General features: G+C 52.8%; 6 protein-coding genes across 6 annotated transcripts; 3 read left to right on the top strand and 3 right to left on the bottom strand.

Annotated features, from left to right (window-relative positions):
• Window positions 1-122: 122 nt before the first annotated feature.
• On the top strand, window positions 123-2,210 carry ASPVEDRAFT_47720 (sugar porter family MFS transporter). The gene is made up of 5 exons (XM_040813849.1): window positions 123-328; window positions 375-689; window positions 736-831; window positions 878-1,308; window positions 1,361-2,210. The coding sequence occupies exons 1-5, from the start codon at window positions 304-306 to the stop codon at window positions 2,018-2,020; spliced, it is 1,527 nt and encodes a 508-aa protein (XP_040674349.1). The 5' UTR covers window positions 123-303; the 3' UTR covers window positions 2,021-2,210.
• A 2,761-nt stretch (window positions 2,211-4,971) lies between these two features.
• On the bottom strand, window positions 4,972-7,127 carry mfsA (glucose-inactivated glycerol proton symporter STL1). The gene has a single exon (XM_040813848.1). The coding sequence runs from the start codon at window positions 6,950-6,952 to the stop codon at window positions 5,315-5,317; it is 1,638 nt and encodes a 545-aa protein (XP_040674348.1). The 5' UTR covers window positions 6,953-7,127; the 3' UTR covers window positions 4,972-5,314.
• A 3,471-nt stretch (window positions 7,128-10,598) lies between these two features.
• ASPVEDRAFT_204208 (DUF1996 and WSC domain-containing protein) lies at window positions 10,599-12,427 on the top strand. Its single transcript, XM_040809420.1, has 3 exons — window positions 10,599-10,968; window positions 11,026-11,476; window positions 11,534-12,427. The coding sequence occupies exons 1-3, from the start codon at window positions 10,640-10,642 to the stop codon at window positions 12,182-12,184; spliced, it is 1,431 nt and encodes a 476-aa protein (XP_040674347.1). The 5' UTR covers window positions 10,599-10,639; the 3' UTR covers window positions 12,185-12,427.
• Window positions 12,428-13,357: 930 nt separating this feature from the next.
• Window positions 13,358-14,144, bottom strand: ASPVEDRAFT_89795 (uncharacterized protein; the record flags this gene model as incomplete). The annotated part of the gene is made up of 2 exons (XM_040818689.1): window positions 13,358-13,384; window positions 13,434-14,144. The coding sequence occupies 2 exons, from the start codon at window positions 14,142-14,144 to the stop codon at window positions 13,358-13,360; spliced, it is 738 nt and encodes a 245-aa protein (XP_040674346.1).
• An 864-nt stretch (window positions 14,145-15,008) lies between these two features.
• On the top strand, window positions 15,009-16,734 carry ASPVEDRAFT_89794 (sugar porter family MFS transporter; the record flags this gene model as incomplete). Its single annotated transcript, XM_040818688.1, has 5 exons — window positions 15,009-15,144; window positions 15,190-15,393; window positions 15,447-15,591; window positions 15,643-16,424; window positions 16,478-16,734. The coding sequence occupies 5 exons, from the start codon at window positions 15,009-15,011 to the stop codon at window positions 16,732-16,734; spliced, it is 1,524 nt and encodes a 507-aa protein (XP_040674345.1).
• ASPVEDRAFT_403271 (DUF3425 domain-containing protein) lies at window positions 16,478-17,728 on the bottom strand. Its single transcript, XM_040812134.1, has 2 exons — window positions 17,578-17,728; window positions 16,478-17,509 (listed from the first exon to the last, which is right to left on the bottom strand). Exons 1-2 carry the CDS (start codon window positions 17,684-17,686, stop codon window positions 16,788-16,790), a joined length of 831 nt encoding a protein of 276 aa, XP_040674344.1. The 5' UTR covers window positions 17,687-17,728; the 3' UTR covers window positions 16,478-16,787.
• Between the last annotated feature and the right edge of the window lie 768 nt (window positions 17,729-18,496).

Genomic DNA, 18,496 nt, shown 5'->3' with positions numbered 1-18,496 from the left:
CCGGTGGGAGAAGATCATCAAGACAAGAGAAATTCGGATAAATGCGCGAGAAACAACCGACTGGACTGTGAATCTCCACCGTGACGCACCGCCGGCCACTCTGCTCGCTGCCCGGCCTGCCTCCGCAATCCCGCATTCTGCCATGCCTTCTTGTCCATGGCCGTGCTCTCTTGGACGGTCTCGAGCCAGGTTGCATCGGGCCTTGCATGAATTGTGCCGAGATGCCAGCGACCGCATATAAAGGCTGATTCCCCGGCAGGTCGGGGTCGGGGTCTCCAGGCTCTCCCCGGTTAACGGCTCACCATGTTTCGCATCACCAATATCTACGGTAGGATTTTCGACGCTATGCAGTTGTCACTGTACTGACCAGTCAGTCCTCGCTGCCTTTGGCACGATAGGCGGCGCCCTCTTCGGTTTCGATGTCTCGTCCATGAGCGCCTTCCTGGCCACCCAGCAGTATCTGGACTACTTCAACAACCCCGACTCGAATCTGCAGGGTGGGATTACGGCCTCGATGTCGGCGGGCTCGTTTGCCGGTGCGATTGTCGCGGGCTTTATTGCTGACCATCTTGGGCGTCGCATGAGTTTGATTATTGCGTCTGCGGTCTGGATTATCGGTGCCGTTGTGCAGTGTTCGGCGCAGAATGTCACCCATCTTGTTGCTGGCAGAGTTGTTAGTGGTCTAGCTGGTATGAACCAACATCTGTCCATCTCTGGCTTGTCTAATTTTTGTAGTCGGTGTCACCTCGTCGCAGGTCTGCGTGTATCTCGCCGAACTGGCCCCTGCACGAATCCGCGGTCGCATTGTCGGAATCCAACAGTGGGCGATTGGTGAGTTTTTACTACCGACCCTCGTATGCCCTGCTAACTCTGCCAGAATGGGGTATCTTGATCATGTACCTGATCTCCTGGGGCTGCGGCAAGGGCTTGGAAGGTCCCTCTGCATTCCGCGTCGCCTGGGGCGTCCAGGCTGTCCCCGGTCTGATCCTGGGCGTGGCTCTGCTCTTCTTCCCTGAGTCTCCTCGCTGGCTGGCCGGTCAGGAGCGGTGGGAGGAAGCCCTCGATACTCTCGCTGCGATCCATGGAAAGGGGGACCGCAACGACCCCGTTGTCCAGGTGGAGTTTGAGGAAGTCCAGGAGGCAGCGCGTATCGCCCACGAATCAAAGGACATCTCCTTCCTTGCGCTCTTCGGGCCTGGTATCTGGAAACGTACCCTCTGCGGTGTCAGCGTACAGGTCTGGCAGCAGCTGCTCGGTGGGAATGTCGCCATGTACTACGTCGTCTGGATCTTCCAGATGGCCGGAATGGTACCCCCCCTTTTCACTTTCCTTATAACGTGACACCTGCTAATTAGTGTAGAGCGGTGATACATCCCTCTACTCCTCCATCATCCAATACGTAATCTTCCTCGTCACAACCGGCGTCATCCTGCCCTACATCGACCGCATCGGCCGCCGCCTGCTACTCATCTCCGGCGCAATCCTCTGCATGATAATCCACTACACCATCGCCGCCGTCATGGCCGTCCACGGCAACCCCGTCGACGAAATCAACGGCAACGCCTCCCTGAAATGGGAAATCTCCGGCGCCCCCGGAAAGGCCGTCATCTCGCTCTCCTACATCTTCGTCGCTGTCTACGGTCTCACCTGGGCGCCTGCGGCCTGGATCTACGCCTCGGAAGTGTTTCCACTGAAATACCGAGCCAAGGGCGTGGGACTGAGTGCGGCGGGCAATTGGATCTTTAACTTTGCACTTGCGTACTTTGTGGCGCCTGCATTTACGAATATCCAGTGGAAGACGTATATCATTTTCGGCGTGTTTTGTACCGTTATGACCTTCCATGTGTTTTTCCTGTATCCCGAGACGGCGCAGAGGTCGCTGGAGGAGATTGATCTCATGTTTGATTCGGATGTGAAGGCTTGGGAGACGACGAAGATTGATTCGAAGTTTGGCGAGCAGGTCGAGAGGCACAGGAAGGAGAGTGTTGCTGAGGATGTTACTCACAATGAGAGGGTCTAACCCGGCTGTATTTTCGGGTCCAGTATGGATTAAGTGCAATTGTATCTTAATCAACTCTATTGCCCACTGTTACGATTTCTACAGCAATCTCCAGCAGTGTTCTGATCATATTAATATAATTAAATATGTATTTCCGATCGACAACAGTGCTGTATTAGGAAGGGGACACTTCTCATGCCAAGAGCTTCCGCTTCTATTTCTACACAGTTGTAATTATAAGTGGCAACTGAAGAGTAAGCTTAATGAAACTCTCTTTGTGGTCTTGCAATGTCATTCCTACAATATTGCAGAACCGCAGCCCACAGCCTTCCAACAAACGAATCGGGCACGGACAATCAGTCAAATACAAAACAGAGCCGGTTCCTTTCCCGATGATCTTTATCTTGGTCTTACAATAATCACTATTGGGTTGACTGGGGTTGTCCTTAAGATGGGAAAGAAAGAAAGCGAAGTAATATCAACCTGGATATCTTTCGACCTCGAGGATGGGCAGTACATAAAAATAAATCAGCAGACCCTGAAGAATAAGATGCAAATCTTAAATGTCTAGACAGTGTTGAAGGGATTATTTCTTACTTTAAATATTGGTACAGGATTGTGCCTTCCCCTACACCAGATAATCTTGAGTTCTATCTAAAAAACCATCAAGAACGCAATGACCATAAAAGGGGCTGGGTATTAAGTCTTGTGAGACTTGCATATATTCACGGTCTAAGGTATTCTTAGATGGTATCTCTCTGATTTTAGACAACGGCTTAAACTTGCGGATATCAATATTACATCCGCAAATGAAGATGGCTTGACTTGTAAAGTTAAGATACTTCATCTCGTTGGGCGATCTGCTCTATTGTATCCTAGGTCCATTTTCAAATATCGATAATATTCTATATAGGAAATAATCAAGACGTCGCAGCGAATATATGAATATCGATACTGTGAAAGATGAGGCTCATCAATTTCCTGCTGGCCACTTAATGTCGTCATCTGCTTTTTGGTCTTGCACTCAGAGCACTTTATATGCCCTTATATTACCCTTCGAGGACCCACTATTCATTAAAACTTACAGATCGACCGCGAAAATAAACATTCGCTATTTCGAGGAGTGCAAAGTCTTGTCTACAAACTGATATGAAGCATACAGGCAACTAGAGATAGTATACTAGAGCCTAAGGAATCTCATTCCCCAGTCTAATAATCCTCTACTAGGTCAGAGCCGCATATTCTACGGCAAACAGACTCCAACCCTCGGAACTCGAGACGAATGGAATGACAATCGGAAGAACTTGAGAAATTGGCCCGGTCCAATTAGCCAACCGCCATTGTGCATATAACTGCTGAACGGCACGAAAAAAAGGGATGGTATATGTCTTTCTCCTCTTACTCGTCTGTTCCCCTTGCCCCCTGAAGATGATGAAGCTTCGAACGCCTCGTAGCGCCAAATATACGAATCCTATCCACGTGAGTTAAAGGCAGGGGTTTGTTTATGCTCTTTTGTACCACCTCCGTAGACAACTTGATCCCAACACATATCCGGGGTATATGGGCATATCAGATCGGAAAAGGTGCTGGTGAACACGGATAAATCGTCCTGGATAGCATCGCCGCTGCAGCGTCAGACTTCAGAGTCTAATGATCAACCCGGACAAAGCGCCTTTGCCGCGTCTTTTGGGTTGTTCCCTGGCTGTTCATCTACACATTCACCTCCATTGTACCCAAGGCGCCAGTCAACTATAGACGGTTGAAATTCGCTCATCGAGGCAGGGCATCACCGAATAACCAACGGTGCCGCATCCGTCGCAATCTTGAAGTAACCGAGTAGGCGACCAATAATCACATTCAAGTCTCGGTGACTCATGGACAATACAGACGAGTATCCCGGATATCAAGCCAACGGATCCAACGGCACGTATAAAACGGTTGATTCGGCGTAACGGTCACAAGATCGAGCTATCGTGCGGGGAGCGGAGGGCGGAGGCCGAGGCGGAGTATGCAGATGCCACTAAGGTAGCTGAGTAGGTACTAGATAGTTAAGGCGTACTCTGTATGTAGTTGTAAGCTGAATCCTTCCCGGCTATCCTTCCCAAGTCTCACTCTGACTCAACAAGGATTTCATCCATCTCCTCTCCGTTCTCAAGTTCAACTGGCAAGTCACTTTGCAACCATCTCATCACCTGCGCTTCTGCGGGGCAATCCCGGAACAGTTCCAACGTCGCCATGGTGGTCCATTCCCCTCCAAACCGGGCAGAAACCACCGTCACCGTCACCATCACCGTCTCAGTCCCCATCACGACATTCCGACAAGATTAGAAGAAGGTATTTGGAATAGCCATGAATCCGTCGTCTCAAACGCCGGTGTCGTCACTTCTTGTTTGAAAGCAGCGTGGTGGGTTGGACTGTGGAGAATGGAATGTGGATTCGGATTGGTGGAGCAGCAGCCAGATTCAGTTGAGGTCACGTGGGATATATCTCACGTGGTTGGGTGTCATGTGAAATTGCTGGAACGGGTCAGGGACTGAGGCGTTCAGGAACACCCGAGGTCCCGGTTTATCATGATAATAAATTAGTCTTTCGCTACTAGTAGTTGTTAGAAAGTACCTGCCAGCAGACAAACTCGAAGTTTTCGGGTCAGGTGGCTACGGTGTATCAGTCGTGGAGATATATATATTTGTGGGTGGCCAGAACAAACTGTATCGACGGTGGATCGTCGCGAAACACAACACCATGTTCCGAGGATTGACAGTTTCAGGCACGTTTCAATCCGGTGGGACGTCCAGAGAATTGGGAGAGACAATCTTTCCCGTTATCGAGAAACAGTGCGTCTTCTAGAAGGGTGATCTATGCAGGTTCGATATGACAGTTAACAGCCGGCAGACGAGCCGATCATTTGGATGGGAGATGAGATACACTAGTTACATATAGAAGTCTTACGTGGTTTGATTACAAAAAGCGAATTCGAGAAGGAATGGGTATATTCTCTACCAGTAATTAATCATAAAACCTCTCGAACATCATAGCTGCACATCGCACGTCCCAATCTCATAACATGAATATGGAGAGATCACGCGGCCAGCTGACATGAAACTCGACCAGATGTACACAGGGGAATAAGGAAACAAATAGAAAAGAAAATAAAGAAATGAAAGGTAAAGGAAATACACCAAATCTATCTTTCACAATCTATGCATGCATGCACAAGCTAGAAAGATATACATGCAACTAGCAGGGGTATTCGATAGGCGCCGGCGGACCGAGCGCAGGTTGTCAATTGAATGAAAGAGTGAATTTTTTACTCCTCTAACCCTGCTTCTCCTGGACCTCGTCCTCGGAGGAGCCGCTGCCGAGACCAAGCTCGTTCTGACCGGGTTGCTGGACAGTGTTGGTGTCGAGGCCGAGCTCGCGGCACTGCTGGGTGATCTCCTCCATGTTAAGCTTGGGCATGTCGTTGGCGACCATGAAGGGCCAGCGCTTCTCGACGTGGGCCTTGGCGTAGATGATGTCGATTTCCTCGAGCTCACGACCGGCGGTCTCCACGAAGAAGAAGTAGGCGACGGGGACACCGATGAAGTTAATGAGAGCGAAGAAGAGGTAGACACCCCAGCTGGAGGTGGCGGCGAAGAGAGGAGTGAACATGACGACAGCAAAGTTGGTGATCCAGTTGGTACAGGTGGAGGCGGAGGCACCAGCGGTACGGGTACGGAGGGGGTTGATCTCGGGGGGGTAGATCCAGGGGAGAGGCAGCAGAGTGAAGGCGAAGAAGACGATGAAGAGGAAGATACCGACAATGGCACCCTTGGAGTTCTCTGTGGTTTCCTTGATCAAACAAGCGAATGTGATCACGAAGGAGAGACCCTGACCCATGAAACCAATAAGGTAGAGCTTACGACGACCGACCTTCTCAATCATGAAGAACGAGGGGATGGTAGCCAGAGCGTAGACGGTAGCGAAGACACCACCCATAATCAGGGCCAGGCGCTTCTTAAGGTGCAGGTTCTCCTCGAAGAGCAGGGTGGAGTAGTAGATGGCAGCATTGCAACCGGTGAACTGCTGGAAGAACTGACCAGCGCAACCAAGGAGAAGACGCTGGAATTCCTGGGTCTTGCCGCCGGTGAAGATAACCTTGAAGCTGGCCTGGGAAGCGCGGGTCATTTCGACGTCGGCCTTCATGAAGTTGAACTCGTTGAGAACGACATCGGAGTCGGGGGACTCGCGCTTGAGTTTACCGAGAACCTCGCAGGCCTCCTGGTTGTGGCCGCGCATAACGAACCAACGGGGGGAGTCGGGAAGCATCAGGGCACCAGCGGCGACAATCAGGGCGAAGAGGATCTGGAGCGCAACGGGGAATCGCCACTGGACGGACTGCTCGACGTAGGAGAGACCGAAGACGACCCAGTAGGCGATGAAGGTACCGACGGCAATCAGAGCACCCTCGAAGCAGACAAGCAGACCACGGTTGTGCGAGGCCGAACACTCGGACTGCCAGACGGGGATGGTCGCGGTGTTCAGACCGTTGCCAACACCAGAGATGACACGGCCGACAACGAACTGGCCGAGACCCCATTCGGAACCGAAGGGAGAGGCGGAGATGGCAGCACCGATGATCAGGATGAGGGCACCGGTGACAATCAGGCGAGTGCGGCCGATGGCCTCACCGTAGAACATGGAGAAGAGCGCGCCGAAGAAGCAGCCGAGTTCGTAGCAGGAAGTAACACCACCACGCAGAACGTTGATGTGCTTGTAGGTGGCCATGTCGGAGTCTGCGGTGGTGCCCTCGGGCATGGCGAGGACGGGGAACTCGCCGACGAACTGAGTACCGGCGATGATACCAGACATCATACCCTGGTTGTATCCGAAGAGGGAGAAACCCATGACGGCCGTGAAGGTGATGGCCCACTGAAGGGGCTTGCCCGTCAGGCCGGAAGTTGACGTCCACATGTTGGCAGATGAGGAGTCAATCAATGCAAAGTGGAAGAAAGAGAGCAGAGCTTGAGATCTCCAGGATGGAGCAACGCGTCGCTCTTATAACCTCCATGACCCCGGCCCCCATGAGTTGCCCTTCTTGGCCTGGCTCCAGGCGGGGATCGCTTGTTCTCGTCGTAGCCACCACTGCCCCACCGGCTGCACCGCGAGAGAAGACGAGGAAAAGGCGAGGATGCAGCGAGGGAAACTGGGCCGACGGCGCTAGCCCTTCTCGGAGTGGCGGCTCCACAGGGCGGTCTTAGTGCCAAGCGAGTAGGCCCTCAGAGTTTTCGCGCTGTCTGTGCCGCTGACGACGGCCAAGGCTCATTTCCGCATCGGCAGCGCCCCACCGTGCAATAACATCTCCAGGCTCCCCTCCTTCTCCGTGACGGGGAACTCCAATCCCACTGAAGGCGAAGCGTCCCTGTCTGAGCCAAGTGAGCCAACCATGGCTGGCCTAACCACGCCGAACCACGCCAATCAAAACCCACTGCCACCCGAGACGTTGCTTCGCCGACCGGCTACGGTCCGGCGAAATGCCCTCGTATTATTGCTTCTTTGCATGCAGCCGGCTCTTCCCGATCGTCAAGAGTCTCAAATCCGATGCAGCTCCGACGGGTCTTGTCTGCACGGGTTTTTTGTGAACGGGTCTGAGCCGGAGTGGACTCCGAGGACGGGGAGTGGTCAGTTATGGATCATTATTGACTCAGGCTGATTCAGGTCTTTGTTTTCGGTTCTGATTCATTCAGATCAGTATCAAATAATTACTCAGATCGGGGTTTCTGCTGGGATTCCCCCGTTTTCATCCCCAGGTTGTGCCAGCTTGCCGGCTGTTTGTCCCATTTCGGGGGCCAAGCCTAGTCGCAGCCCGCGCAGCAAGTTAGCCGAGCCGCTGCTCCCAGTACTCGTGTGGTTGGATGCGACTCGTGGAGCAGCACAGCAACCCCTAGTCAGCTGCTGCCATGCACATGCAATGTAAGATATACCAGGGCCGTGTCCCTACTCTGGTTCCTGGGGTCACCCCGCGAGTGCCTCGTAGCGCTGAGGTCCAGATCCAATCGCGACCTCTCAGAAACCAACGCCGCTGCCGTCAGCATCAGCACAGCAGAACAAGCAACATTTCCGAGCAAGTGCCGCCGCTTATTAACTCTTAAATGATGCCACCCACGGATCCTGCGCGTCTTGGTACTCTTGGGCGCGATTTTGCTCGACAACCGCGCCGGAAGTAGAAGGTATCCCCTGCGCCAAGCACCAGCCGGTGGGGCGAATTAGTTAACGAGATTCAACTGCTTTATACTCCGCCAGATCGGTGATGTCACGCAAGGACAACGTCTTTTTCGACGCGAATATTTTCAGGTCTCATTGTATGCAAGCTGGATCATCGATCTGCTCTGTAACTGTCGCTGTCAACTGTGTTCCACGTGGCTCGCGAACCTGTTGATCTGATATGCGCATGGGCCAGATCTCCATCTGTACGTATAGATACACCGTAGATAGTCGATACACCGTACATCATCCGGACAAGAAATCGAGCATGGCGCCTAGAAACGACCACCCGACGTTTACCCTGCCTCCAAAGTGGAAGGACCTTCCCCTCGCAACCCTACACCGTGACCAGTCACCAGAGCCCCAACGCAATTAAAACAACCGGAGATTGTTCTACCTCGCGAGTCTATACTCCAGTCACTATGCCATACTACACACCCACACCTACCTAAGACTTCGCTACCACACCACATCTACCCAAGCTAGACCAGTAGACCACCTCTTTGCCATCCATTTGCCATCCATTATTACTGCACCATTATTAACGCTGCAACCAAATACCCATAATCAATAATCCGCTCGCCTGCATAGGAACAAAACCACGACCCACCAGGTGGAATCCCACCGCTCCGTTGCCAAGTCAGGTCTGAGCTCTGAGTCGTCAAGCCATGTCGTGCAGCGAAAGCCGCCGCACGCCTTGACACTGACAGCAGCGCAACTCGCCGAATCAGGATCCAATGCGCGGTCGCCAGAATGGCTATTCGGGAAGCGATCGTTGGCCACCTGGCACTCCGGCCGGGTGTGGTTCGGAACCGAAACTGGGCCGGGAGGTTGAAAGAAACCTCAGGATGGCAAATTTCTTTACCAGTGGAAAAAGGCTTAACGTTGCATTGCTGGCTCTGGCTCAGGCACAGAAGCTTTGAGGGTGAAACCTAACCGACAACCCGCAATGGGGTTTTTGCGGTGGTGGCGCACTACTACGGGGAAGGATGACGAGGAGGCTTTCCTAGGCTTTCCTTAGTGGCGGTTCGCCGGGGATGTGAACAAAGACGACAGTCTCTTCGAGCCTCGGTGGTATGTGAAATGTGACATGATTGGCTTGCCACTATTCCTTCGACTCGCTCCCGACACGCTTATTAACGGAGGCCGCGGGATAGCGAGGGAGTAACGAGCGCTTAACGCACCTCAAGGAGTCAAGTGAGAGACTAGAAGGTAAAACAAACGAGCTCTGCTACGGAATACAGATGCTGCTGCCGCCAAGTAACTTGCAAGGCGACGAACATGGCCCATGCAGCGCAGCAGCGCAAGCGCAATTCCACGAGCCAGAAAACATGAAACGCCAACGGCCAACGGAAAGGCAGCCCTGCATGATTCGAAACCTGGCGCGTGCCGATCCAATTTCAGCGCCAGCACAGCAATTTCAGGCTTTTCAGCCGGCGCTTTGTGAAAAATGAAAATGTCCGACGCAGTGACAATCACATGCCGTTCCAGGCGAAGGATCAGGCTGGCATAGCGATCTTCAAAGGATTCATGGGTCTGTCGGGTATCGTTATTACTGCTGCCCCTGAGTTGTGCCGCTGGAATGGCAGTAGGAATAGCGAGATTGATCGGCGCATTCAATTAAGGATTCTCAGTTAAGAGTATTTAAGAGTCCTGGACCCTTGCTGTTAGGCAATCTCTGTGCTGTACGGACGGGTATATTCTGACTGACACTAATCCAATCTATTCCTGTTCTGGAATAGCCGAGTGCCAAGATTCCAAAGGCATGTCCGAATTAGGACTACCCTATTATAGTGCACGTAGTTATAGAGGACTGGCGCAAGGGGTAAAGTATACAGTGTATATTCTGCAATATGTTGAATCTGGGGTATCAATACCATGTATGCGATATTGGCACTACTCGCAAGATACTGCCGTTCTGGAACGCAGATACGCAGTGCAGTTGATCAATGATCCTGCAGTCAACCGCAGCACCGCTTCTCCGTGCTGCCAGCTGCACCTGTCGATCAAGCAATGCAACGTTGAGCCCTGCGTAAGTTCAACAGCTGTTCCAGGCGCAGAGATGCCGCCATAAAATTCCCTGATGCAGCAAAACCAAATGAACAGGTCAGGAAAAGGCCTGCGCCGCTGCGTCTCGAACGCGTTTCAGGACCCTTAATTAGTGGTCTGGGCGCTGTTCTGCAACTCCCGCGCTTGCTGGGACAACGCCAGGCCTATCGCAGGCCTCATTCAACGAAGGGGCGGTTTGATCCTGTTTGATCCTCATTATAGAAGTGAGCGCGAGATGGAAGAAGTCGATATATATACGATATCAAAGTCCGGGGATGGTGTTGCGGTGCATACATTCGTTACTCCATTCATTTCTAACCCGTACGTTCATTATATATATCTACCAAAATGCGAGCAGGTCCTCGCCACTTCTTTTTCTTCTCATGCCTTGCACAGGTGCAGGCCTTCTTCAAAGTCCCCTGCAGCAATCCCCTCGTCGTCGAGCGCGCCGACCCCATAATCGAACCCGGCGTTGCAGCCAGCCATGCCCACACTATCATGGGTGGCTCCGGGTTCGGCTTCACCATGGACTACAACCAGACCCAAGAAGCGCAGTGTAGCTCGTGCGCCCCGACTGCCGATAAATCCAACTACTGGATCCCGACGCTGTACTATAGAGCGGAGAACGGGAGCTTCAAAGCCGTAGAGCAAAACGGGGGCGCTCTCATCTACTACCTGTACGGCCACCGTACATATCTATCTATCTATATATGTTACTAACCTAACAACATCAGCCAACGCGAAGACCCCAACAACGCCAGCATCCTGGCACCACCGCAAGACCTCCGCATGGTCGCCGGGGACCCCATGGACCGGAAATACAAAGACACGCACGCCGCGGACGCCCGGAGCTACGCCTGCCTCGACTACACCGGCGGCGCGAAGCCCGAGACAAACGGGTTCCCGAACTACAACTGCCCCGACGGGCTGCGCACGCAGGTCTTCTTCCCGTCGTGCTGGGACGGGGTGAACTATGACAGCGACGACCATAGATCGCACATGGCGTACCCCAACGAGACGTACAATGCGGGGCCCTGTCCGGAGAGTCACCCGGTTAAGATTGTGTCTATTTTCATTGAGGTTATCTGGCATACTGAGGACTTTGCGGACGAGTGGTATGGTGATGGCCAGCCGTTTGTCTGGTCGAATGGAGACCCAACGGGGTATGGGCTGCATGGGGATTTTGTATGTCGCCAGCCTGATATGGGTTTTAACGGACTACAGAGCTAACTAACTACGTAGATAAACGGCTGGGACGTGCCGGTCCTCCAGGAAGCACTCGACACATGCGACGATGAGGGCGGGGACATTGAAAAGTGCGGTGCCCTGACTCTCTACAACGACACCATGACAGAGGGGTGTATGCTGGAGGCCTCCATCGACGAAAAGCTCACGGGCTGGCTCGACGCCCTCCCAGGCTGTAACCCCGTGCAGGACGGCCCCGCGGACGCAAAAAAGCCCACCGACTGCAACGCCCCGAAAGCAATCGACAAGCCGCAGCACTACTACACGGACGTGACGGAGGAGCTGGGGTGGGCGTGGATCGGGTGCGCGCGGGACAATGTCGACGGCCAGCGGGTTCTTAGCGAGTCCAGTAGCAGCGGCGACGATATGACCGTGCAGAAGTGTATCAGCAGCTGCAAGGCAGATGGGTATAGCCACGCGGGGGTGGAATTCGGGCGCGAGTGCTACTGCGGGAACGACATCGAGGATGCACGACGGCCGGCGATCGCGCCGATGGGCAAGTGTTTGACCCCGTGCGGTGGTGACGCTGGCCAGATGTGCGGTGGAGCAGCGTATGTTGGGCTGTATCGTGTGTGTGGAACTGAAGCTGGGGATGGGGATGGCGATGGGGCATGTACGAACATGGAGTACCCCGCGGTTCCCCAGTAGATTTATTCTATAAAATATCTTGCCGTGCGGAATTCCCGTGCTTCTGGAATCTGCAAACGATGATCGATCGATGTAAGGGATGCATCGCACCACATTTCTCTGTTAAGCAAGGAGTCTTGTCCCACGCAGATGGACACAAGAATGTTCGAATGTCCAGCGAATGTTCCAGCACATGTTCGATGGTGGAACATTCCCAAGAAGCATTCTCGTTCCCATCCAACAACACGTTTTCCCTGAATGGTCCCTATTAATAGCTCAGTAAAGGAGGGTCTTAAGCTTCGACTCTCGAGACCGGATATGGCCCCTGCGAACGAAGTCTCGAACAGGCCGGCCTGCTAACAGCCCTGGAGTCTCAATAGTCTTGCCCTTTTTGTATATTCCTTTTCTTCGTTTTCGTTTACGTATTATTATTTCGCTCGCGACATATTGATTAAATTATTTATTTATTTATTATTACTCGCGCAACCTGCCCACCTTGGACATCGTGACGATCCCCACGAACCCAAGGCGGTCTTGTCTACGCGAGGCGTCGACGATCACTGGCAATAATAATAATAAATATTATTATTATTCGCGTCGCGCACCAATAATCGCGAGATGGCGCCCTTTTCCGTCGTGCAGACACCCCTTGTTCGTGTCCGTCCTACACACGTCCGGCTGGGCGTGCCGTCAAGGTGAAGTCAGAAAGTGGCTTGGCTGACTCTGTGCGACGGTGGTGATGTTGGTTGGACGAGGTCTCGGATTTGATTTCCCTTGCATCGTTCTCAGCTCTCACCGTCTTTGCGGCGAAGTGAGGAGGTTCTCGCCGTCGTGATGTTATGATATCAAGGGTCATCCCAGGGTTACGGCACGCCAATAGTCCAACGCAGAGGGGGGCTTCTATTGCATCTATTGGCGGAATTCGTCCGAGAAAAGGCTTATTTGGATCTGTCAAGCTCCTCGCCTCTGCTCCGATATGGTCCGTATGTCGGGAAACGCTCCTGTACTCTATACTTGCGTCGATGGCGAGCAGAGTTTTCACTCTTCAGGGTTTGAGCGTCCGCCTGGAGAACCTTGCGTAGACGTTGATGGAGGCGGATCAAGAATAACTTTACTGCTGTTAACTTACTCATACACAGTGCACTAGGTTTGATAACGATATAAATGACTACAGTACTAAATCAGGCTGGTGTACTATTCGCTCGGTCTCCGAAGCATGAACTACACAGTTAGCATATCCATAACCTCTGTTAGCCTTAGGGTTACTCACTGTATACCGATGCGTACCAACACCCCCAAACCCCTGCGCATCAAAATCAACCGTCTTGACAGCCTCAAACCCAGCCTGTTCATACACCGGCCTCCCCTCCGCCACCTCAGCATAAACAACCACCCTAAGCCGTCTCGCCTCTTCAATCCCCCACTGCAGCAACGCCCTCGCAACCCCCTCTCTTTTATACTCCGGATGCACGAAGAGCGTCTCCAACTCGACCCGGGGAGCCAATTTCACCACATTCCCCTCTTCATCGGGAATCCCTAGAATCTCCCGCCGCGCATTCCAAGCCATACTATAGAAGCCCCGCGCACAAGCCTCGTTCGTCTCAGGTATAGACCGCGCCAGAATCTCCTCGACTGCCTCGTCCAGAGTATTCTCGACATTCTCTCCTGCGGAAACAGTCCATCGCGCAACCCCCACGATCCGTCCAGTGTGGTTATCAACGGCCTTGAACATGATTGCCTGCGTTGCCGCGAGTGCTTTGAGGCGTGTATCAGTGAGTATGCGCTGTGATTCGGGAGACGGGGGGTATGTTGTGAAGAGTAGGCTGTTGAGGGTTGCGAACGCGGTGTCTGCCAGGGTGAAGGCTTCGATGTAGTCTGGTGGGAGGAGGGGGTGGATTGAGAAGGGTGGGCACTGCTGTTGGGACTGAGGTTTAGGAGGTAAGAGTAGGTAAGGATGGGATAAGGATAGACCGTAGAACATTGGGTTGATTCGGTTTGATCTGGTGTTGGATTGTAGGTGGTGGTGTTGTTGGTACCTAGTTATGGGTGGGTGTCTTTGCCATGGCAGGAGCAACTGCCAGCTGTCGGTGGCAGTCAACTTGTCGAGTGTACTTGGGATGTAGCTAGGTACTTCGTAGCTCGTATATCGAGCGATTGGATATTAACCACCGATAGCGACTCCAGATTATCGCAAAACAGCACTCGATTCATGGCTTGTAGCCTGATTTATCCGAATCCTGTCTGTCTTTGGGAGGGCCTCGAAGACGGGCGCAAGCATGCGGACGGTTCATCATTTTGATTCTGGCCGCGATTAGCTGTTGTTGGAATGAGCATGGGAATACCATGTCAAGGAGACTTTTGGCTGCCATCCTGTGGTGGACTGGCTAAAAGAAATGAGTCGGATAAAAAGACACCGTTAACCACGGTTGTGCTCAGTAGCGGCCGGAATATCCGAGCAGACGAATGCCACGAAGGATCGCTGATTAATTGCACTGCTGCAACAGGAATAGCAGCAAGCCGCAATTTGAGTCGTCACGGGAGGCGCCGGGTCCTGATGCTTCACCGAGACTGCATTAATCATGAACACTCCGTACATTAATCTTGTTAAGGTGGTCTCCCCACGGTGGCGATCCCCGCACACTCGGGGCCCCGGGTTGATGCCCCCCGAGAGCCACACTCAATCAATGCCTGATCAGCAACCCATCCAAAAGCCATTCGACAGTCTGGCTCGGGTGGGGTTGCATCCCAGACAGCTCGGGCAAATTCAGCGCGATGCCGGGGCATTTTAATTGCCTCCCCAGCTTCCCCAGCTTGGCTTGGAGCTTTGCATCGCAGTGTCGACACAATGCGTTTATGGAAGCACGATTTTCGCGGCAGGACTTTGGTCTTCGCCATTGCCATGGCTTCTTGCCAGGCCTTTCTCCTGCTGGGGTTTGATCAAGGAGTGATGGCTGGCATTATCGGGGCTGACAATCGATTTGGTATGTATATCAATTATTCGGTGAAGACCACGTACTGATTGTTAGGCCGCGACTTTAACAATCCTGATGCCGATATGCAGGGCAATATCACTGCTCTCTACGACATCGGCTGTGTGGTGGGCTCGATTGTGTGCTACTTTGTTGGAGAGCGCCTGGGACGACGGACCATGTTGATCAATGGCGGTGGAATTATGATTGTCGGGGCTATTATACTGGCGACGTCTGAGACGGTGGCACAACTGATTGTCGGTACGTTTGAAGGCTCAAAGTACGAGTATATCGGAGTATACTGATGTAGTCAGGTCGAATCGTGACTGGCATTGGAAACGGCATGAACTCGTCGACTGCGCCGGTATACCAGTCTGAGTGTGCCCCGGCGGCATATCGAGGTGCTCTCTTGACCCTGCAAGGAACGGTGACCATCCTGGGGGTCGTCATTGCCTACTGGTGTGTTGTCTCGGACCTGTCATACCATGCTAAGCTAATAATGTAATGTAGGATGGACTACGGGACAAGCTTCACAGAATCCTCCTTCCAATGGCGCTTCCCCCTCGCATTCCAGGCCATATTCGCCATCTTCCTCGTCCTCCAAGTCATCGGTCTCCCCGAGTCCCCCCGCTGGCTGGTCCAGCACGACCGCCACGACGAAGCCCGTCAAGTCGCCGCCGCCATCGCAGACAGAGAAACCAACGACCCCGACGTCGTCCGTACAATCCTCGACATCCAAACGTCGCTCGAGGAAGAGAAAAAAGGAGGCCCATTCCGGTTCAAGGAGCTCTTCACCTGGGGCGAGGAGCAGAATCTACGCCGGCTGCTGATAACCATCACCGTCGAACTCGGCCAGCAGTTTACCGGATCCAACATGATCAACTACTACGGGCCCGTCATGTTCCAAACGACCATGGGAATGGGCCGCAACCTATCCATGATCCTCGGTGGCGCAATCCAGTGCACGTACCTCGTTGGCTCAGCCATCCCCGTCCTCCTCATGGACCGGTTCGGACGGCGCACCCTGCTAATGGTCTGCTCTGTCGGGCTGTGCTTGTGTTTCGTCATGGTTTCCATCCTGCTTTCAACGGGGAGCACGAATGCCGCGTACGGCGCAACGGCGTTCATTTTCATCTTCCAGATCTTCTACGGCATCGGGTGGCTCCCTGTGCCCTGGTTCTATCCGAGTGAAATCAGCACGACGCGCACCCGGACGCGCATGCAGGCCATTGCGTCGGGGTGGAACTGGATGGCTGTTTTTGCGGTCGTCAAGATCACGCCCATCTCTTTTGGTATGTCCAAGCAATTAACCAAGAAGCCCCCCTTACTAACAAACAACGTATAGCGAACATCGGCTGGCGCACATTCGTCATCTTCGCTGTCCTCAACGCCGCCTTCATTCCCATGGTGTACTTCTTCTACCCCGAGACCAAGGGGCTGGAGCTAGAGGATATCCCGCTGCTGTTCACGAAGAGAGGATTCACAGGTGGCGTGTTCACCTCCAAGGGCGGAAGGACTGTCATGCCCGGCCAGCACGCAGAGCAGACAGAGGTTAACAGGAAAGTCGAGGGCCTAGGCGTAGAGCAGATCGAGACTGCTTAATCCATTATTAGGGTAGGGTACACATTCATAAGTCATAATAAACATATCTATCTCTAGTCTATTCGAAACAAAGGCGGCTCCCCCCTAACAGCCCTCCACCGATCCGTAGCCCTAAACAAATCCCAACACCCTGCCACAACCCACCCCCACCGTCGCAGAAACGTCTCCGTCACCTCCCACCCCTCTGGATCCCACGGGTCCCTCCAGATTATAACCCCCGTCTCGCCCGAGCCCTGATTCTGGCTTTGACTCTGAATCTGCGTCCCATACCCACACAAATCCCTACAAAGCCGCACATCATCATACGACTCCCCCGCCAGAATCAAATTCTCGCGCATCCGCACAATCGGCAGCAGATCCAGCCACGGATGATGCGGGACTTCTTTCTGGATAGAGCTCGGCTGCAGTGCGGGTGGGAGGAGCGCGAAGTTCCTTACCCCAGGCTTGCGTGGCCCCGCCGTGCCGAATTGCGAGAGCGCATCGTCGTGCATCTCTGCGGCGGAGTAGCCGAGCACATCGATGTTGGCGTGTAGGGCGCGCATGAAGTTGACCCGTTTCAGGGTCAGGAGGAGGTCTGTACGCGGGGAAGGGGAGAGGAATTCGGTGTGGAGAAGGGCTTCGATGTGCTGCAGGGTGAGGCGGGATTTTGGGGCGTGGGGGCCGAGGATGGAGAGGGTGTCGAGGTCTGGGAAGGTGATTGTATTCGTATTTGTATGTGCAGGCTTGGTGTTGTCTTTGAGGGTGAGGGTGTTTGTGTTCTCCACTTCCTTTGTAGCTGGCTTGGGCTTTAGACGGCGTCCTGGATTGTTAGTGTTGATAATTAAGCTTAAAGGGAATACGCACTACGGGCTCGCTGGTTTAGACGGTTCTGTAATGTCCGTCTGGTCTTGGGATCGATGACTCCTTTCCAATCATCGAGCATTTTGATATCTACGCTAGGAGGGTGGAGCATTGTGACTTGCAGAGTAGAGAGGAAAGTTAGCTGAAATTAAAGATGTTAAACTGACAAGAATGAGAAGAAGAAGAAGAATCTGGGGGGCTGGTGGATATTGCCACAGCGGAGTTAAGGGCCTATCTCCGTGATGCTATACTAATCCGGACCAGATCGTCTCTATAACATTCAATTGAGTAGAATTGCTTAGGTGGTTTGGCCAATGGATACAGTAGTGTGATATTCACTATCTAAAATATTAGAATAGCGTCATACGGGAATGTATCAATACCTCAATCATACTTCCTGCCCATATCCATCCTCAACTGCTCAATCACTAGAGTACAACCATGAGCAGGAGGCTGATTGCCATGACCTTGTTGGATAAACCTTGATGCAGAATCCTCACAGTGTTCTTCAGTAATATCAATTGCGGTAGGATTGATGCAATTGAACTGTAATGCTTTATCAATACATACCCGCAGGATGGCGGCAGTAGAACGTCGTTGCAGAGAACAGATTTATATTGTCCAGCAAAGCTCTTACTTTGGCTTCCGCCGCTAATATAAATTACAGCTAATGGCCCATTTCATCGGATTCCAAACTAAAAGTATAGGCAACGTTCAACACAGCTTCGGAATCCCGACCATCCGCCCGGAAGCGCGTCGGATGAAGGCATCCGTGCTATCGCCATCGGTGCTTCCAGGTCCCGGTGTAAAGGAATAGCAAGATTGCTCGGTGCTGTCTCCTCGATAGTATATTATTAATTCTGAGTAATGGTCAATTAATAATAACGTAGTTAATGTGGATACGCTTAGCCGCGACCCGTAG

Source organism: Aspergillus versicolor (assembly GCF_001890125.1).
Source record: "Aspergillus versicolor CBS 583.65 unplaced genomic scaffold ASPVEscaffold_16, whole genome shotgun sequence".
In the NCBI taxonomy this organism is placed as follows: domain Eukaryota; kingdom Fungi; phylum Ascomycota; class Eurotiomycetes; order Eurotiales; family Aspergillaceae; genus Aspergillus; species Aspergillus versicolor.
This window is presented reverse-complemented; position numbering and strand designations above follow the sequence as displayed.